Source organism: Stenella coeruleoalba (genome assembly GCF_951394435.1).
Source record: "Stenella coeruleoalba genome assembly, chromosome: 1".
In the NCBI taxonomy this organism is placed as follows: domain Eukaryota; kingdom Metazoa; phylum Chordata; class Mammalia; order Artiodactyla; family Delphinidae; genus Stenella; species Stenella coeruleoalba.
In genome coordinates, this window is record NC_137169.1 from 42,543,879 (window position 1) to 42,566,537 (window position 22,659).

The 22,659-nt window shown below is 35.7% G+C and overlaps 1 protein-coding gene across 2 annotated transcripts in view; it reads right to left on the reverse strand.

The window, feature by feature from the left end:
• Nucleotides 1-22,659, reverse strand: part of EPS15 (epidermal growth factor receptor pathway substrate 15) — a 159,859-nt gene that overhangs the window by 113,227 nt on the left and 23,973 nt on the right. The window contains exons 2-7 of one of the 2 annotated variants that reach the window (XM_079901716.1): nucleotides 13,091-13,132; nucleotides 9,766-9,855; nucleotides 8,720-8,767; nucleotides 4,652-4,747; nucleotides 2,653-2,718; nucleotides 1,373-1,498 (exon numbers count right to left, since the gene is read on the reverse strand). In XM_079901716.1, the coding sequence (XP_079757842.1) occupies nucleotides 1,373-1,498; nucleotides 2,653-2,718; nucleotides 4,652-4,747; nucleotides 8,720-8,767; nucleotides 9,766-9,855; nucleotides 13,091-13,132 (468 nt within the window). The remainder of the gene's footprint in view (nucleotides 1-1,372; nucleotides 1,499-2,652; nucleotides 2,719-4,651; nucleotides 4,748-8,719; nucleotides 8,768-9,765; nucleotides 9,856-13,090; nucleotides 13,133-22,659) is intronic. The other variant, XM_079901715.1, reaches the window with a different exon arrangement.

Consider the following 22,659-nt stretch of genomic DNA (forward strand, 5'->3'; position numbering starts at 1 on the left):
CTAGGTACTTTATATACATTATCGCATTTAATTTGTATAACCCTACAAACTGGGAACCAGGCTAATTTTAAAGATTAGAAAACTGAGACATGGTTTTCTAATGATTTGCCCAAGGTCATACAGTTAAGAAATGGTGTAACCAGGGTTTGACCCCATGTAGTCTGACTAAGCAAGGAGTTAAAGAAAGGACTAGAGGTTTAATGAGAGTAGATAAGGTTTGAAATATAAAGAAGGGTATTGAGAAATCATGATGGAAACAGCACAAGAGTGGCTGCAGTATGGAAAACCCAGCTGAAGATCATGAAATTATGATGATACCAATCTTACTAGACTTTCTCAGTAGTCTGAATGCAACCAGAGAGAAGGCAGATAATTAGCTTCATGCAAGGTTGGATTTTCACCAGGCAGAAGAAAAGTTAGAAAACACAGCGAAGGAAGCTAAGGATACTGACATGAAACAGTGGACCAAAAAAATCCAGGACGGATGAGGAAAAAGTAAATTCAAAAGATGGGGAAAATAAAAGAGTCTGATTTAAAGGTCTTGATGAGGCTGGGCTTCCTGGGGGCACAGTGGTTAAGAATCTGCCTGCCAATTCAGGGGACACGGGTTCGAGCCCTGGTCCTGGAAGATCCCACATGCCACAGAGCAACTAAGCCTGTGCGCCACAACTACTGAGCCTGCACTCTAGAGCCCTTGAGCCACAACTACTGAGCCCATGTGCTGCAACTACTGAAGCCTGCATGCCTAGAGCCCGTGCTCCACAACAAGAGAAGCTACCGCAATGAGAAGCCCGTGCACTGCAACGAAGAGTAGACCCCGTTCATCACAACTAGAGAAAGCTCGCAAGCAGCAGGGAAGACCCAACGCACCCGAAAATAAATAAATAAATATATGTTTTTAATTAATAAAAATAAAGAAATAAAGGTCTTGATGAGGTCAAAGAATTAGTCTTGCAAGTATCTAGGAAAGAAATCTAGAAAGACAAGAAGTTCTCTTCAGAGAGTAGAATTTATGATTTCAGAGATGAAACTATTGCTTTAACCAGGTTGTATGATACAGCCACAGAGTAAATGGCAGATGCAGAATACTGATGGTCTCTGGAAATTAAATCAAGGAATTCGGAGGTCAGAGCATACAGCTCAAAGAAAAAAGGATCTACATGAAAGGATTATATATAGCTAATTTCAAACACTCATATGTTAGAGGGAATAATCAAAGAAAGAAAGAAATTGGCAATAATTTTATATATTAAGTTAAAACACAAAAAATTCTATAATACAACTTCAAAGTAAGATCTATGTGTTTTTAAGTGTTCCTGGTAGATACAAAATTAAAATACATAAAAATTACATTTAGAATTTAATATCTTACTCTTCCAAGAATATCCACAGGTAACTTAGAGTTGAGCAACACTGGTTTCACTTTATCACCAGACAGAAATCCGTTCACTGGGCTTAAACTATCAAAAATTGCATCATATTTGGCCTTATCTTCAGACTATAATACAAAGAAGATCAAAGTTAAATAATGGTGAAAGGAATTTAACTGCATTTTTAAAAATTGAGTCCTCAAAGAATAGACAACATTTTTAAAACTATCATTTAAAAAACATTTTTCACTTTCATCAAAATATATTATAGTAAATAATAATTTAAAAGTTACTCCACTCAAAAGTCTAGAATCCCCTCCATCCCTTTTGTAGCTGGAATACTATCTTTGCCCTTCTACTGTTAGGTTAAAATCAAAAGATTTTAGTGATCAGAGGGCTTTGAGAAGAGCATCTAGTCCAACCCTCTCACTCAAACAGATCCAAAGCAAAACAGTAACTTTTATAAGAACACATACCTAGTTAGTGACATTCTATGACTTTCTAAACATGGTATTTAGTTACATTTCAAACTCAAACAAATTAAAAAAAAAAAAAAGGAAATCATTGCCACAGAAATAGACATCAAGTTTCCCCCATTTTTCCCAAAGAAAGATTTCTTTTTATCAATAACAAGGTATTTTCTAAAATCCCAGAAAGTTATTTGTATAACATAAAAACTATTGTTCATGATTTTCCAAGTCAAGGCCAGATCCTTACACTTTTTAAAGTTAATAGCATACAAGTAGACACAGCCATACAAACCAAAATGGTTTTCTGACAAAACTGTACACATCTATTACAGGTTATTTGATCTGCTATATTCTATTTTAAAATTACGATTTTTAAAATTTGATAAGATAGCTATAACCATTTTGGTGCCTCCAAATAACTGTAATGCAAAATACCCATTTTAGGAAAAGATTTCATAAAGAAGTGTTTTAGAGCCATAAAGAGAATTAATTAAGTAGAACTTTTCAAACAAGAAATAGTACCAGTGGGGTAAACTACCTATTCATCAAATATTTTAGTTAATACAAGATTATGAGATCATCATTTTTAGTTTACACTATAACAGAAATGAGATTAAGCCAATACTAACTGTCACAAAATGACTAACAGAGCTGCAACATCCCTCAAGCAATTTCTAGTACCAGTATTTCCTCCACAGTAAAAAATGAATGTCTAATGCAGACTGCAATATATTTTGGAAGTAGGGGGAAAGGACTATGTAGGTAGGAAGTAAAGTGAAGTAAAAGAGAGAACAGTTACAAAGTTTACTTACTTTTACAGCCCATGGGAGCTCAGCTGCAGAAGTTCTGCTGATTAGCAAAGGACTACTGGTATCATGCTAAAAAGGAAAATATAGCACATGAAGGGCTGAAATCCTCACATCAATAAACAATGAGGAGAAAATAATCTTTGGATTTAAAAATACTCAGACAAAATGTTGGATCTCAATGCACAAAGGACACTATTTTACATTAACTCTATTAGACCTTCATCTGAGTACAAATGAAACAAAAACTGAGTAAGCTGAGTTAGTGGAGCTAACTAAATGACTAAATGACTGTGGAGCACTAACTAAAACATGTAAGTCTTATAGAAGAAATCCTATTACAACTGAAATCAAGATAAAGATATCTGAATGTAACAAAAATATTTATGGCCCTGTTAACTGATCACTTTTTCCCTACACTATTTAAGGAAAGCTGACTGGAACAAGAATTCAATTTAAGATTTCTAAGTTAGAAGTACATGAACCTATCAACACCCTGTCCAAGTTATTATGTTTATTTGCTTGTAGAGACAGATGAATATGTTTGAAAATTTTTTATAATAGTATAGTTAGGCAACAAATCCCTAAATTAACCCTCTGACTCCACAATTAAACTTCAAAGTACAGAAATTCTCAAAACTGAAGTTAAATTCATAATACTCAGACAAAATACTAAAATACTGAATTTAAAAACAAGCAAGAAGAGCCGTGAAACTTCTGAAAAAAAGCAGTAGGGTGGGAAGGACTAGCCCTATCAGATATAAATTACCAAATATGATAATTGAAACAATGTGAGATCAGCATATGGATAAACAGATCAATGGGTATGAACAGAAAAAATCCAGAAAAAAACCAAAATACATATGAGAATTCAGCACATGATTGAGGCGGCATTTCAAATCGGTATGGAAAAGATTGATTATTCAATAAACTGTATTAAGTCTAAAAGGTAGCCGTCTTGAAGAAACATACATTTGAATCCATACACATACCTTACATCAGGACTAATGTAAATGTGAACAAAGAAACCATTAAAAAACTTAAATCCTAATAATTCATTTACATTAAAAACAATGACTTCTTTACGGGAAAAAAAAATCACCACAAAGACCACAAAGTCAAAAGACAAATGGCAAACTGGGAGAAAATATTTGCAACTCATATAGACAAAGAACTGTTTCCCTAACATATAAAAAGCCTCTAGAATTCAATAAGAAAAGACAAACAACCGAAGAAAAATGGACAAAGGTTACAGACATTTCACATAAAGGCAATGTAAATGGCTCATAAGCATGAGAAAAACTACTCAACTTCACTCCATAAAACCAAAAGGACGAATTAAAACTACCCATTTGTCACCTATCAAATTGACAAGGACCAAAAGTTTGACAACAGTATGTTAGCAAAAGTACACTCAACCAATTGTTGGTGGGACTGTGAACTAATACAACCACTATGGAAGACAAGTAGATATTATATGTGAAAATTACAATGCACGAACTTTTGAAACAGCAATTCCACTTCTGAGAAGTTACACATATATTTCTGCACATGCAAAGTGACACAGATTCAAGGTTATTATTCATCGCAGCATGTTTTAAATAATAAAAGACTGGAAGCAAGCTAAAAGCCTACCAATAGGAAGTTAAATAAATTAAGGTAAACAGAAGCACGGAAATACTATCCAGCTGTAAAAAAGAATGAGGAAGCTTTTATGTAAAGATCTCCAAAACATATCAAGTTATTTAAAAAGGCATAGAATCATGTGTATAGTATGCTACAATTAATGTAAACTGAGGATATAGGTATTTATATGTCTTTATATACACATAAAATAACTGGAAGATACACAAGAAACTAATAACAGCAGTGGCCATAAGAAAGAAAATCGGGTAGCTGAGTGATAGGGGTTGAGGGAAAAATTTTTTAATATAGTAAATTTTAATTTTCAAATCATGTGGTATCATTTTTAAAAATACAATTTAAATTTAAAAGCATTTCTTACAAATCTTGGTGGAGGAACAGCCAGGTTCAAACTACTCAGTGAAACCTCCAATCCATTCTGGGCACATGCCACAAGACGCAAAGCAACAAAGAATTCCTGAGAAAGAAAAGTATGAAAGTTAAGAGCATTATCTATCTATCCATTCATCCATCCATCCATCTATCTACACACATACCTTTAATCTGAAAATATAAAACAATTCACAACTACTCCAAGATTTTTATGTTGCAGCGAATATAACGGCACATTTGCTTGAAAAACTTGCTCTAGGGCTTCCCTGGTGGCGCAGTGGTTGACAGTTCGCCTGCCGATGCAGGGGACACGGGTTTGTGCCCCGGTCCGGGAAGATCCCACATGCCGCGGAGCGGCTAGACCTGTGAGCCATGGCCGCTGAGCCTGCGTGTCCGGAGCCTGTGCTCCGCAACGGGAGAGGCCACAAAAGTGAGAGGCCCGCGTACAGCAAAAAAAAAAAACAAAAAAAAAAACTTGCCCTAAAATCAGGAAGAGATCTATGTACAAAGATATTCCTAATATTATAAATAGCAAAAAATATTAATATAAATGGGAAAATAATTAAATAAACTGATATACTGATAAATATATATATTTGGAAATATACCAAAATTAATAATCATGTTTCAAAGAATATTTAAAGACGTTAAATGATTTTTATAATTTAAGTGAGAAAAAGAATCTTGAAAAAAAGTCTAGGAGAAAATAGCACCTAGAAGAAAATAAATAAAACGTTATCAAAAGGCATCTCTGGATTTAAGATTATAAATTTTAACACTAGACCAATCATTCAAGTAACTCAGTCACTGTTATTCCAGAAAAGCTACAAAGAATAACTATGCAACATCTAAAACAATTATATAACTGCTTGACTTCAAAATATTTGTAAATCTCTCCCAAAGGTCCTTGGGTTTTTGGCATTTGAAGCCTCGGTCCAAAATTTAATTAGTGGAATGACACTGAAGCAACTTGTTTTCAGCTGTTCTGAGTTAAAATCAGGTCTGAGAATAAGCATAACAAAACCCTTTACTCCAGTTATGATTACTTGCAACTTGTCAATACTCCAGTACAGCTGCTGATGCAATCAACCCTTTACTGCTTTTCTCACATCTGTTCTCACCTACTCAATACTTTCTTCTTTCTACTTTCTTTTTTCTACTCAATACTTTCTTCTTACTCAATACTTAACCTATTCCTAGAAACTTACATGTTGTCTGTTTATACAATACCTTGCCTTCACTAATGAATTTCTTGAAAAAATGCTATTTCAAGATCACCCCTTCTCTTTTCATTCACCACACAAGCTTCTATGCAATCTGATTTTAACTCCTACCATTAGCTAGAGAAACAACTGCCTATGTCACAAATAAACTCCTAGCTACCAAATACAGGACTCTAAAATAAATTTTTTTTTAAAAAGCTTCATCCTACTTGTTCTTTTATTTTTTAATTTTTTTTAATTTATTTTTAAAATTTATTTATTTTTGGCTGCACTGGGTCTTCATTGCTGTGCGTGGGCTTTCTCTAGTTGTGGCGAGCAGGGGCTACTCTTCATTGCGGTGCACGGGCTTCTCATTGCAGTGTCTTCTCTTGCTGCAGAGCACGGGCTATAGGCGCACAGGCTTCAGTAGTTGTGGCGTGTGGGCTCAGTAGTTGTGTCACATGGGCTCAGTAGTTTTGGCTCCCAGGCTCTAGAGTGCAGGCTCCGTAGTTGTGGCACACGGGCTTAGTTGCTCCACAGCATGTGGGCTCTTCCTGGACCAGGGCTCGAACCCATGTCCCCTGCATTGGCAGGCAGATTCTTAACCACTGCGCCACCAGGGAAACACCGCCTACTTGTTCTTTTGGCAGCCTGGACTGTATGATCCTCCCTGATGCTCTTCTCTACCAGCATAGTTTCATAAAGCTCTCCTAGTTCTCCTCTGACCTTTCAAGTATCTTCTGCTGAAATCAATGTCTCCTACCATCCTTTAAATGCTGAACTCTAAATAACCCTTTTTCTCTTCTCATTCTAATCAGAGTCAATTACTCTTAGGTAATCAGGTCCACTCCCACAGTATGGATGGGCTCTGAAGTGAAATAGTATTGCACTGAATTCTAGTTCTGCTACTGGTTGTGAGGCCTTGGGCAAGTTTAAAAAAACTCTTTAAAAGGGGGGCTAATATCTACCTTGCAATGTATTATAAGGAACAAAATTAAAACCACACTATAGGAAGAAAACACTATCATTTTTGGCACATAGAAACTCAGTATTGGTTTATTTTCTTAATTTCATATGTTAATTTAAAAATCTATTCCTCCAATGCAAACATCAAAGTTTATAACTGCAAATCCATAAATCCAGCCACCTGGATATAACAAAGAACTCAAACTAAACACCCAAAGTCTAGGAACAGCAGTGAAGAATTTATTTTACTGTAAGTTCATGAAGATAAGGACCACATCCTGTCACGTTCACCTCTGTATTGCCAAAACGTGGCTAAAAACAGGTACTCAACAAATATTTGCTGACTGAGTACAGAGCACCCTGGATGCCCATGCGAATTTAGTTTTCCAATGTCTCCAATGTACCAAACTGGCCCTTCTGCCCAGGGGTCCAATGGGGACCACAATCTAACCTTGGAATCTTAAATAAGAGACTGGGTATTCTGACCCCCTCATCTAATTTTTCCCATCCCTTTTCTGAGTTAGCTTCAGCTATCCCCATAGGGAAAATTAGCTTTGAGTAGTAGTGCTCAGCCAATGTATTAGCATGTAGCAAGCTTTGAATTTAATCCTATAGAACTCTGAAATCCATCCCCAACAAGCAGAACTTTAAAGTTCTCTGATGGTGTCCAATGCCCACAACCACTTTCACATATTTCTGGTCTAAGGTTTACTTCAGGCTTGTAAACCATTTTTTGGTTTATATGTCAGAGATAAGACCTAGACCAGAATACACTGTACTCAGGTTTGATTAGCCAAGAGCTTCCCTTCAAATACACAATACCATCTTAACACATGAATAATAAAATCCACTTTTGGACTTCCCTGGTAGTGCAGTGGTTAAGAATATGCCTGCCAATGCAATGCAAGGGACACGGGTTCGAGCCCTGGTCCAGGAAGACCCATATGCCACGGAGCAACTGAGCCCGTGTGCCACAACTACCGAGCCTGCACTCTAGAGCCCGCGAGCCACAACTACTGAGCCCGCGTGCCACAACTACTGAAGACCGTGTGCCTAGAGCCCGTGCTCCACAAGAGAAGCCAATGCAATGAGATGCCTGTGCACCGCAATGAAGAGTAGCCCCTGCTCGCCACAACTAGAGAAAGCCCGCACACAGCAACGAAGACCCCACACAGCCAAAAATAAATAAATAAATAAATAAATTTAAAGAAAAGTAATAAAATAAAATCCACTTTCATTTATAACCCTGTACACATAAGAAACTTAATAAGATACAAAGAGCAAAGTCTCCCTGAATAACTAAGAAAAATAAATCCCATGTTATTGTTTGAATGTGTCCCCCCCAAATTCATATGTTGAAATTCAAAATCCCAAAAATAATAGTAGAGCCATTAGGAGGTAGAGCCTCTGGAAAGTGCATAAACCATCAGGATGGAGCCCTCATGAATGGGATAAGTGCCTTACAAAAAAGCATTCAGAGAAATCACTAGCACATTCTGCCATGTAAGAATAAAGAAGCAGTCTGCAACCTAGAAGAAAGCTCTCACTAGAACCATGCTGGCACCCTATCTAAGACTTCCAGCCTCCAGAACTGTGAGCAATAAATTTATGCTGTTTACAAGCCAACCAGTTTGTGATATTTCGTTACAGCAGCCCAAACAGACTACAACACTCCAGGAGAACTAAATGTCACCAAACTAACACTAACCTTTGGGAATTAGGTATTTTAATGCCTATTGATTGGAAATATTTTCACTGTTCTAACACTTGCCCTTGCAAAACCCTCATTTTGGTAAAAACCAATTTTTAGTTTAAAAATACAAAAAATTGCTGGCTATTTTTTATTCTGAATTACTCAAAAATTTTTCATGTCAATCTCTGAATCTTACTTGTTTGTTCAGGATACCTTTGCCATCTGTGTCAGCTAAATCCCAGATCTGAAATTTAGAAAAAAAAAAGTATCAACCTATATTTTAACAAAAATCACCTTAAAGATAAATTAAATCCCTGCAATTTACAACCTCATGCTCTTTGGTAGTCGGATTTAAGAATCACAGAATTAAAAGTGGAAAGAAACCTTAAAGATCACTTAGTGCAACTCTACATAAAGATACTAAGGTCCAGTGAGGTTAAGTGACTTACTCAAGAACATCCAAGGCATCAGGGAAAGAACTGAAGACCATATTCTAACTTCCAGTCCAATGACTTTTTTATTAACCCAGATTCCAACTCCAAGTCCAATACTCTTTCTACTAGAACATGCTACCTTGATTTTAGATCCTTATTAAGATGACATTCTTTCTTATGGGTAAGCTGAAATAGTTAATGTTTATTTGTGAATAATTAAATTATTAATAATGATTACTGTTCAAGGTTTGAATACATATCAATATCATATATAAGGATTTGCTGAAATAGTTAATGTTTATTTGTGAATAATTAAATTATTAATAATGATTATTGTTCAGGGTTTGAATACATATCAATATCATATATAAGGATTTGTAAGGAGATCAAGCCAAGAGAGGGACTTTTCCACCTCTTTGTGCTCCTTCCTAAGCCTCTCATCCCCTACTCTATTTACCACATATTAAACATAGAGACAGTTCTAATAGAGGAAGTAGGGAAAGAGCCAATTGTGAGTGGGTGGCAAGGTTCCCAGTCTGCATTGTTTCTCCCCACATCACTCAAATGTGCTATTACTTCCTCATTTCATCCTGCTAAAAAGTAATTTGTTTTCTAAAAATCTGAAAAACACCTTATTTTTCAAGAGGGTAAATCACTACACCAGAAATTCCCTCCACTGCATTACTGTAACTGCTTCCATGACAGTTCTAACTTCTAAGTTTTGTAATGGTTATCTTTCTGAATTTGCACCCAATTTATCTACACTAATAAATATTCATTATATCTAGTTACAATGAACAAATACTACCTTTCCAAGTATCAGGTCTGGAAGTCCTGATTTTTTCAGGAATACAGCAGCATCAGAAGCCAATACCCTTCCAGTATTGCCTGTATCAACCTGAAAAGATACAAACCATAAGCTGACAACAAACATAAAGACAAAATTATGATTATTTACCTGCCTTTCTCCCAGTAATTTGGGAACTGACTTTTTCAAAAAGGGAACAGGAATCCTTTGACTAACAAAGGCCATGGAATATTGGACATCCATATGAGAAGAGTACCATCTAGACAGCACTGTCAATCTACAAAGTGTTTTTTTATCATGCCCATTACACACATGATAAAACTGAAGCTCAGGGAATTTCCTGGCAGTCCAGTGGCTAGGACTCAGTGCTTTCACTGCCAGGGCCCGGGTTCAATCCCTGGTCAGGGAACATAGATCCCACAAGCTACAGAGTGCAGCCAAATTAAAAAACAAAAACAAACAAGAACACACAAAAACAAAACCCTGAAGCTCAGAGGAAGTAGAACAGATTAGTGGAGTCATAACATTAATACATGTCTTCTGATTCCAAGTCTTCTATAGCTGCCATTTAAATTCCAATAAACTTAAATGGCAAAAGAGGAAAAGGGCAATAGTTCCTGGAGAGGTCTTCTGATAAATGGGAATAGTTGCACAGTTATCTGGTTTTTTTTCAAATATCTTTAAATAATTAACTTCTGCTTTTATACTTACTCTTAAGAAACTGCAACACTTTTTTTAAAAATCAAAGCAATATCAGTTCTAAAACCAGCAGTGACTGCATTATAAACTTAAAGAAATTTTAGAAACTGCTAAGTTCCTAAAGCACATTAAGGGAAACACATCATTTTAACTGATGGGGACTTTCCTTTAAGACAGAATGAGGTCACCAAGAACAAAAAAAACAGTTCAAAAAAAATAACGACTCTCACTTCCGTAGAGATTTCCTAAAGTTCTATTTGTAAAAGTGAAAAGTAAATTTTTAAAAGTCATGGGAATAGTAACATGATACAAGGATATTTGTGAGCTAGCTGTTTTTCCACTTTAGTTAAAAGATTGTTTGCTAAAACATATACAAAGCATTCCAGACAGACCAATCTCAGCAAAGAAGCAAAAGAGAAATACTTTCTTTCAAGTGCTAGAACATGGGATAAATCAGGCACTCAGCAAAAAGGAAAGAATTGCTCAATCCAAATTTGGGGTAACAAGGAGGTACAGAAAGGGTTGGGAACTCTGCCTCTAGAATTCTCCACAACTCCTTTTCTTTGCCTATCCCTTGACCAGGGTGGGATAAAAAAGGAACAACTACCCCCCCATAGCCTAGAAACAGAGGCACTGAGGAGAAAGGGAAACCCAGATTAAGCTCTTATGACATATTTATGTAGTGTATTCCAATAAATAATTTTACTATCTTCCATTCTTTTGGTTATTATAATAATTAAACACAGCCATTTAGTCTTTGTCATCTACAGGCAGTTTCTGTTGTACTCTGATGCCTGCCTAAAGGCTCTGCCATAAGCTAAAGGCCACAATCTGTGTTGTTGACAAAGAAAGACAGTCTCAGAGCCTCATGGAAAGTACGATACCACATACTCTGAACTATTAACACTTCAAAATGTAGACTTTTGGATAAAGACTTCTGGGCTGACATCACTTAGACAACTTTCAGACTGTACTGGTAGACCAAGTCAAAATTCCAGGACTGCATTCTGGAAGTAGATATATCTCTTGAAAGCAGACTCCTGACCCAAGAGGCAGGGAAACAAGAATTAAGTACGCAGGGCTGAATGAAGTGTTAAGGAAAATTCAATTATGATTATTTACGTGGAATATTGTTGGTATTTTTACTATTCTATTTTCTAATGGATATGTGGAAAAGCCCTTTCTTACTCTATATCCATCCCTCAATTTAGTAGGCTCTGCTTTTGTAAACTGAATGAAATAGTTTTCAGTGGTATTTGATTCTCACTGACCCTTCAGAGATCAAAAACAAATCCTTTAACTGAATGTCCTTACTTTGTAAGGCCATATAGTTATCAAATAAGTTAAATAACAATTTATTCTCCTTTTTATCAGGTTATAGTTGAGTAAACCAATTGTACAAAAACAAGGCCATATTTGAGAATGATTCTCTTTTATTCAGATAGAACAAGCCGCTATTAAGGATCAGGGATTGCCTTTATGTACAACCAATGTCTACAAAGACTCCACAAGAAGACTGGCCTGCAACATGGTTTGTAAGATCCCAGTCACTCAAGCAGTAAAGCAAGGTCACTTAGCAGGCTAGAAAACTTAGCAGCCATGGGAAACCTCAAGATGAGGTAAATGCACTCAAATTTATACTGCATGTGAAATATGAAGAAGAGAATTTCTAAAGTTTGGATCCTAGCCTAAAACAGAAGAATAAATAACAGAGGCTTTAAAAAGCACAATCTGAGATTCTTTAGAAATTTCAAGCAGAAATTAATCAGCTGGCCTTAGAAGTTGTTAAATAGTAAGTGTATGGCTTTAGATTTGCAAGTCACACAAGGAGACCTATAGTGGTTCATTAACACTTGCTGCAATATGTAGATTACCCAGTTTATTTGTATAAGGAGACCAGCCTTTTCTGTAATTATGATCACAAGGTGAAGAGATTATCAAGAAAAATGATCTGATATTTGGAAATGGGCAAATAAGACTGTCTACACTTTCAGGAGATTAGATAATCTGATCTATGGTTTGCACCTTTGACTTTCTATCAACTCGGCTACTTTACACTCTGTAGGGGGGGGGGTAGAGGTTAAATTATATAAACCTGATAGCAATGCAAATGATTCCTATCCATACCAATGAAATTAATTTTCTCTGATAGAGAATATAAATCTCTGTAACTCATATTCCCATTTTTACATCTCACTGGTTCTCCCAATAATTAATGAGTTGAAAAAAATCCTTGACACACGTTCATTTTATATATTTGTATGAGGGTCATGGTTTTAACTTCATGAAAATTAAACTTTAATAAGTCTTAAAAACAACATAAAAGTCATTTCTATTTAGCTTATAAATTAATTTGGATGTTTATATCTGGATGAATATATCTAATGCCACATGGATTTTTAAGATAGATATTTAAGACAATTAAGTGTTTGGGCTTAATTATCTTTCTTTCATTTTTCTGGGAGCTTGTTAAAAGCATTAATCAAAGCAGGAGATTAAAGCACAAGAAAATGAAAACAACAAATGTCAAATTTATTCAGCTGGATGGTAATCTGCATATATACAATCAGGAGTTGAAAGTATATTTTATGTTCAATCTAAGAAGACAAAGAAACAAACATCTTACCTGTCTATAGTATTTTTCATATAGAGGATTCCCACTTGATAACTAAAATAAATAAATAATTAGAAATTAAATGCTATTCAATGACTTCTATTAATATATTTGCATTCATCCAACAGATATATGAAATAAAGATAAATACGATTAAAATATCCTTGATTTCAAAAAGTTTGGCATTGTTTCTTTCTGGGGGCAGGAAGGGAAATTGAATAAAGGCAGCCACATGGATTACCAATAATCAGGCAGACAAGAAATAAAACAAGAATTTTAAAATTATTTTTGACATCAGAACTCTTTTCCTCATGTAAAATTTTACTCAGAAACCCAACATATAACAAATTAGGGGTGAAATGGTTTGGCTAAAGATGAACTGAAAAGCCCAAAGCCTTAAGCATTCATCCTCTACCCAAGTGCCCAAGGTACCTATGAATACAATTCAAAAACCACTTCAGTAAAATAATCAAATGAATACACAAACTAATGAACAAAAAGATGATATCGATATCAGTTCTGAAATGCTTGCAGGAAGGGAGTGCTATTCAATTCATACCACAGTTCAAAGGGTTCCTTGGTCAGCTGATGAACAGATATATTATCTCATCTGAAAGGCAGCTTAGGAGTATCGATGTTTGAAGGCTCAGGTTCGCCTGTACATGAATGTGAAGAGTGTTCTGGAACAAGGAAGGAAGTCCAGGAAGGCTTCATAGGGTTGACATCAGTACAGAAATTTGAGGTGTAAGGGAGAAGGGGAGAGGGTGATTCTATACAAAGGTAACAGCATGCAAAAATGCATGCCATCAACAGAAATCTCAGTTATGTTTGAAGAGAATAGTAAGGAGTTCTGAATGGTGATAAGGATTTACAGATAAGATTATAAAGTGTTATAGAAGACAACTTGTTCAACTGCCATGCTAAAAGTAAACAAGGATGGAAAAGGGGACAGATTCAAGAGCCATTAACTACCCAGCTGTTTGGTCAAACACCAGTCTACATGTTACTATAAAGGTATTTTTTTAAGATGTGGTTAACATTTAAAGCCATAAACTTTGAGTAAAGCAGATTATCCTCTATAATGTGGGTAGGCCTCATCCAGCCAGTTGAAAGCCCTAAGAGAGAAATGACTGAGAGCCCCCAAAGAAAGAAGGAATTCTGCCTCCAGAACACCTTCAGACTCAGCTGCAACATCAACTCTTCCCTAGGTCTCCAGCCTGCCCTGCGGATTTAGGACTTGCCAGCCTCCACAATCACATGAGCCAATTCCTTAAAATTAATCAATCAGTGTGTGTGTGTGTTTGTCCTGCTGGTTCTGTTTTTCTGGAGAACCCTAATACACCTAGTCTTAGAGAGGTCCAAGCTTTTAAATGGCGGAGACTGGACTTAAATGCAGGACTGTCTCACTCTAAGCTCCATCCTCTTTCACATTACCATGCTGTTTCCCATATGCCCTGGTTTGCTCAGGACAGTACAATCTGTTGTCTCAGCATCCCATCCAGTTTACCACTTGTCTCAGATTTCTCACTTTCCTAAATGAACTATTTTTTATTAATCACTACACTAAAATAAACCAGGATGAATTTAGTACACCTCTACTATATACATCTAACTTCTGGCGAAGCTAGTAGTGTCTAAGTGCTCTAACCACTGAACAAGTGATGAAATTGTAAAGAGGACTAACGATAATTCCACTTTTTTCCTGACTCTTTACAGGTAAAACATAACTAAAACCTTTTCAAGGACACCATGCAAAAGACTCAGTGAAAAGTATCCTCAGACACAAGCAACCATGGACAGGTAACTCCTTACATCCGTTCAAGACTGTGCAAGAAATATTTTACACTGGTGCTTCTGCTGGCTCCTGGTGCTACTGACTGATGTGCCAGTCAGTACAGTGACATGTGCAATGACTTGCAAGATCCATCAGGCCACTAGCCGGCCAAGTAAGTGAGAAATTACAGGTTAGGCGCAAATGAAGTATGTGTGAGGAGTCAACAGTCTAAAAACTCGAGGTGGTTTTGTCATTTATTTCATGGTATAATTCTACAACTGTTTATTTATTTTGTTTGACAATCTTTTTTTCTTTTTTTAATCCAGTAAACGCTTTCAGGAACAATGAGCTAAAGGGAAGAAATTATATGTTTAATACAAAATTAAGTACTAAATTTTCATTTCTCTAGAAAATGGATAGACAGACAATTTGCTTAAAAATTTTAAGGCTACTTCTATTTATCATAGAGCTATAGTGGCATCACTGTTAATGAGTTAGCTGCAAATGCCAAAATTTACAAATGTTTTCACATATCCCTGGTTTAAATTTTAAGTATAAAAATGGTATTGAAAACAAAAAAAATACTTAAACATGGCAATGTGTGTTCCCTACTTGCAACCTGTCATCAGATTTTAAAGTCTGGAATCTTTGAAAGACTGACTTTATAGATCCAACTTAAGTGTCTCAGTATTGAATCTTTTTGAAAACAAGTCCTCTAATGACTGGTTGCATATTGTTCAAAATCAGTGGGAAATTTTTAATCAAAGATTAAAGTTAATGAATAAAAATCCAAAAAAACAAAACTTCAGCTATTGAAGCTTTTAGAAAATATCATTACAAAGAAAGTTTGCCAAGACATTGAAACATATCCCTCAAAAGCAAGGGAAGTACTAAACAAATTAAATGATGAGAGTTCAAACAGAATACAAGATTTAATTTTGAAATTCTATCATTATATTTTATAATGAATTCTCGAAGTTCCATCAAAAGTCTTCCTATTTTTAACTGGATAAATGTATATTCTGTACTGGAATGACATGAAATTACAGAGAGTCTATGATTTCACAGCAACTAAATTTAGTGGAACATGTCAAATAATCATAAATAGGGACAAATTATATGACAAGATTTGTCTTATTAAAAATTTATCAAAGAGTACCTTTAATAGAGGCAAAAAGGCAATGCCTGTGAAAATACTGGGGCTGATAAATTTACAGTTTTTAATAAGAAAAAAATTAGAATTAACAATATTCTCCATTTAGCAAAATTGTTCCTGAGTTAGCCAAGTAGTTCACAACATATAGAGTATGTTAGCAATTAAAGATAGCACTGCTGGGAATTTCCTGGTGGTCCAGTGGTTACGACTTGGTGCTCTCACTGCCGTAGGCCCGGGTTCAGTCCCTGGTCGGGAAACTAAGATCCCACAAGCCAAGCAGCATGGCCAAAATATATATATATATAGCAATGGTTACAGAGGAGAGTCAACTGTAAGGGTTAACAACTACACACCATAAAATGTAACTTTGAAAAATGCTGCAGATAATTTTATGAAAAAAATTAAAACTAGTTAAACTACATTGGAAAATAATGACATTGTTCAGAAAAGTATTACTGACACAATATTATAGACAGATATGTCTAAGAAGCTGGCAAAAAATATGACTATTACCCAGAATAACTACTCTGCTTTTGTTTTTAAATAGTCTCATAATCAATGTAAAGACTTTATTTTGTTGTACTATAGAACAAATATTTTATAAAATTTTATTTTTGAAAACAGAACTATTTTACTGATCTACCAATGTAACAAAACCATTTTGATGGCCAAAAAAAAGTCAAAAAACATATAAAACTTTAAATATTCGTAATGTCCCTTTCATTCTCAAACATGTCCCAGTTTGAATAAAAACTTACATATTCACCCTACTCCCAGAAAAGGGTATAAATACTTTGCTAGAGAAAGCAAATGAAATACATTCCATCAATAACAAAGAGTTATTTAAAGACAATTCAGTTGAATTTTTAGTACCCAGAAAAAAATTCATAAATACTAAGAAATTCTGAACTCCAAACTGTACCTTATTAATCATCACATTATAGACTCACTGGTTACTACATAAATACATTTGAGAAGGCATTAGCTCACTAAGTGACTAAGTAAGTACAGCCTGTGCTAATTAACTATACTAATACGATACAGCTAAGTGAGAATGGAAAAAGCCATCCAAATTGCCAATTTACTCTTCAAGTAAGATGATCAAAGAGAGTGTGTTTGGTGTATCTTGGTAAAATTGGCTTTTTTTTTCTAACTGAAATATGATCATTTTAGATTAAAAAAATCACACGTTCACAACACATAATGAATGCACAGAGAAAAATTTTGAGAGGCATAGCTAAAATGATAACAGTAATTATCTCTGTATAATGGAATTATAAATGATTTTTACATTCTTCTTTATACTACTCTGTGTTCTCTGAAAACTTTTTTTATAATAAGCACTTCCTACTTTTATAATTAGAATAAAACAATAAAGCTATTTTCAGTTTGGGGAAAAATGTAAAAATCCAAAATACTGACATCAGTATGCAAAGTTACATATAAATTTTTAGTAACTAAATTAATTTCTAAAGGAAAACTTTTAAACTAAAGTTATCAAAATCTCACTTTTAAAAATTCTAACACTATTATAATTTAAAGCAATTATTCATTGGCTAGATCATAAACACCTATCAGTTGTCATAAAGTAAAATATTCATAAATGTAAGAAGAATTCCTTCTAAAGGGTCAATAGCTATTTATTACTACTCTGAAAAAAATGTTAGGTGCTTGAAAATAAGAGATGTTGGAATGCCAATATAGTTTTGTAAAAAAAAAAAACACTCACATTTTGGTATCAGGCCTAAATTCAAAGCCCATTCCACTACTTCTTAGGTGTATGATCTTGAACAACTTATTTCACCTCTTTGCAAAGCCTGCATCCTTATCTGTAAAGTGCTAACAACACCTATTCTTCATAGGTTTCGTATGAGTTAAATTAACTGAATTAAAGAGAGATAGCTAATTGTTCCCTAATATCCTTTACTCTCTTCTTTCTTTAGTAATAATACCCCTAAATCTTACTCGAACATGTTGGACATCTACCTAAAGCTATATTTCTCATCCTCTCTTGCAATCCCAGTTCCCCTCAATGAAATGTGAAAGGAAATAATGTGCCCAACTCCCAGGTTGTGCACCTACAGGGAAGGAGAATGTGTTCTACCTCACGGTCCTTCTTCCAGCTGTCCAGAAGGCAGATTTGGTGGTGAAACATGGAGCAGCTACCCAGACTGAGAGATGGCAAACATGGTTGAGAATAAAAGAGCAATAGAGAAAAGGGCTTAAGTCTCTGACACTATCATGAAGCTGCCATATCAGCCCTATACCACTTATCTTACTTGGACAGATACTTGAGAGAGATAAATTCTCTCTTGTTTAAGCCACTGCGATCCTAACTAATGCAGTGAAAACCAAAAAAAAAAAAAGAAGAAGAAAGAAAAGAAAAGGGTGGGGCTGCTATTTTTATTAAGAAAAAATCAAGTATAACAAATTTTACTAAGGAGACTTCCCTGGTGGTCTAGTGGTTAAGACTCTTGTGCTTCCAATGCAAGGTGAGGGTTCAATCCCTGGTTGGGGGAACTACGATGCTACATGCCTGCCCCAGGGCAGAAAAAAATTTTTTTTACTAAGAAAAAAAGTTATACCATCCTAAGGTCTCATAGGTTGTATTATAATCCTCAATCATTTATTCTCCTCTTACAAGAGTATTAACAGTCCTGCCTGTTGCCACGTGACTTGTAGTGCCTCTCTGTGGATACCCTACTGTTGGCTTGGCCATGTGACTTACTTTGGCCAATGAAATATGAGAACGTTCCAGTTCCAAGTAGAAGCTTTAAGAGCTATTGTGTGTTTCCACCAGCTCTTGCTCTTTTCTCTCTGCCAAGAGAACAGTAAGTCACAAATAGGGGGTGCTCCTTCGGCCTGGATCCTGAAATGAAAAAGAATCGTGGAGTAGAACCATAGCTGATTACTAGGGAACCTATAATGTGAGCAATAAACAAACCTTTGTTATTATAAGCTACTCATATTTTGGGTTGTTTCTTAGTGCAGCATAATCTAGCAAAAGTTAACACATAGGTAATCTAACACCAAAGTATACCAGGTAGTGGGGGGGGGCGGAGAAAGAAGAGGTCCCGGTTATTAGGGAAATTTACAGGTTAATAAACAAGTATCAAGAGTTGCTTCACATGAAACTTTTAGTTTCATGTTAGCAGGGGTTATGTGGTGGGAGGAGGTGCTGGATTATATGACTTTGAGAGTCTATGATTCTATAGTGCACAAAATGAACTGAAGCTTTAAATAGTATCAGGCTTATTGTAAATGGTTATAGTACAATGTGGAAAAGGTAAAAATAGACAGACATCCTCTAAAACAAAATGCCAATCTTTTTCTCAGTTAATCACAAGGTCCTGTGATACAGAGAATAACCAAAGAATAAATAAATAAAGAGGGGAGTGAGTATGAATATAAAGGAGTAGCATGAAGGATCTTTGGGATGGAACAGTTCTTTATCTTAATTATGGTTATAGCTACATGAATCCACACATGAAAACACTGCATATGCACAGAACAACACATATACACACAAATAAGTATCTATAAATCTGATGACATTTGAATAGAGTGTGTGAATTGTGCCAATGTCAATTTCCTGATTTTGCTCTTGTACTATAAGAATACGAGGTGTTACAACAATTAGGGACAACTGGATGAAGGGTATATGGGACCTCTCTGTATTACTTTTTGCAACTTTCCACGAAAAGGCGGTGTCGAAGACCATGATGAAGTAGAGAGAAGGTGGCAATCCAGACAAAAAGAATACTGTGTATAAAGGCAAACAGATATAGAAGTCTAGGTAGTGAAAAGGAGACAAAGGAATAGATTTTATTCTTTCAAATAAACCACTCAAAATCTTTTTAGTTTTAGTCTCTCTAAAAATTTAAGAAATGATTAACAACTCAGTACTAGTGAACATAAAAATAAATAAGCGTTATAAAGCACATAATTTTCTGGGTAATTTGCCATGCAAGTATATTTGACATATTCACACACAAAGTTTCAGCTCTTTAGAACTCAGCCTTCTAATACTCCATTTTCAAGAGATCTGAGGAACCAGAAGAGGAACTAGCCCTACATCCTTTCAGTTCCTCCACCACCACCCCAACCACCCTGCCAATAATGGAACAGCAACTCCTATGACCAGAGTTCCAACTGAATACAACCAGCAGAGCCTGTGCTTTGACACATGTATGTTTACATCATGTGACCAGCTTGCAGGGAAGGAGACTAAAACCTTCCAACGACAGGATTGTGATGTCTAAAAAAGACTTGTGTATTTCACAATACAAAGGAAAACAGGGTGGAAACAAACAGTAAAAGGAAAAGACAAGAATGAAAAAATAAAGAGGAGCGACAGTGATCGACAGCAATCCAAACTGACAAAGGAAATAGCAATCAGAAGCTGTCTGGAGAGTCAAGAGCAAGTCAGTAATAAAGAAACTTTAAAAAGGAGCTGGGTATAGAGGGTAGAGAAAAGCAAGTCATCTGATCAGTCCTCACTGTTAGAGCTGGTGGGGAGGAGCCCAAGAAAACACAAGCAGCCATCTGAGCAGTTCCCTTAGAGAATGAACAGTATAAACCCTAAGCTCAGTATAAATCCTAACTCATTTAATAATTTAATAATCATGTACTGGATGCCTTCTAAGTATAGAACAATAGGCTCAGATATCTGGGGTTACAAAAATCACACAGGGCTCCTGCCCTCTAAACAGCTTATATTCTAGTAAAAGTTGCAATGCTCCATTCTGCAAACATGCTAACACCTCATGCTTGTTCCATAACAAACCCTTATAAACTGATAACACAGTTAGCAGGCAAAGACCTAGGAACACTCTAAGAACAGTATTCTAAAGAAAGCTTTCAAATTCTGAATACAAGAATACATTTGCTTTGGAGAGTATCAGAATTGAAAGATTAAAGGGACTTTAAGTAGACAGAAGAATTTCAAAAGACAGTACAGCTGTATACTACTGAAAAACAATGGGTGTAAAGAGACCATACCAGCAACTCAAAGCAACAATGGACTAGCTTTTGTTAAATCCAATTCAACCTGACCAAAAATCTGGGTGGCAAAGTGTCAAAGAATGAATACAAAGACTAGTTTTGGTCTCTCATCAGAAGACAGTGAGTCCTACGTAAGTCATTCTAGCCAGCCCAAAATAAACAGAAATCACTGGGAGAAGCATTATTTTTAAGCATGAATAATATGTGGATTTATAAAAATTCAAATAAGGAACAAGTGAAACAAAATAACCACTTCCTGCATGTTACAGCACTTTACCTTTTTTTAATATTTATTTTTAATTTATTTATTTTTGGCTGTGCTGGGTCTTAGCTGCGGCAGGTGGGATCCTAGTTGTGGCATGCGAACTCTTAGTTGCAGCATGCATACGGGATCTGCTTCCCCAACCAGGGATCGAACCCAGGCCCCCTGCATTGGGAGCTTGGAGTCTTACCCACTGGACCACCAGGCAAGTCCCTACTTTTTACAAAGGACATTCACAACCTCATCTCTCATGTCCTTTTTCTACACATCTGGGCAACCAGATGATCACATCAATTCCCATGGTTCAAATACTACACTTATGTTGATGAATATCAATTGATATCTTTAGTTCTGACCTCTTCTCTGAACTCTCAACTTATATACTATCTACTTTACATCTCCACTTGGATGTCTCCCAAACATCTAACAGAACTTGTATTTTTTTTCCTCCAAAAATCTATTCCTCTCCCACCACCAACTATGTAGGTACACAAGCCAAATACCTAAGAGTCAGCATATCCCTCATTCTCAATTTTCAATCTATCATATGCAAATGCTATCAACTCTAATTCCAAAACATATGTTGAACTCATCCACCTCTCTCCATATCGTAGTTCATATCTCATCTTGACTATTAGAACCTTTAATCCATCCTCTCTGCTTTTATTCTTTTCTCTCTATTCTCTCCACACAGATTGCAGAGTATATGTAAATATAAATAAGAATATAACATTCTTCTGTTTAAACCCCCCAATGGCTTCTCATTTGACAAAAAATTAAATCCAAACTCCTTGATGTGGCTTTGAGTCCCTGCATTATCCAGCCTCTGCTTGCCTCTCCAGACTCACTTAAGGCCACTAACTTCACTGTGATATTTCAGTTCTTCTAAAAGAGCTCTGTCCCAATTCAGTCTTTTCACATGTCATTCTCTGTTCCTGAAAAGCACAGGTGGTGTCTTCATTTTCTTTAGGACTCAGCTTAAATGTTACCCACTCAGAGACTTTTTTGGATCATCACAAAGTAGGCCGTTTTTTAAATTTTCTACTTCAGCCTTGCTTGTTTCCTTCAGAGACCTGTTACAACTTGTTTTCATTTTGTCTGTTTGCTTTCTTGTTGTTGTTGCCCTCACTATAATATTTGTTCCATGAGAGCAGAAAATCACATCTATCTTGCTCACCATCAAATCTGCAATACTTACAGCCCTCAAAAACTATGAGTTGAATAAATGATCATTAGTGAAATTCCTTCTTACAGTAAATTCTCAAATATTGCTGGGAGTATAAATTAATTGATTCAACATTTATTGACAACCTATTACTTGCAAAGATTGAGACAGGCACAGTGATGAATTATACATTCCTTGCTCTCAAGGGCTTTACCAGTCT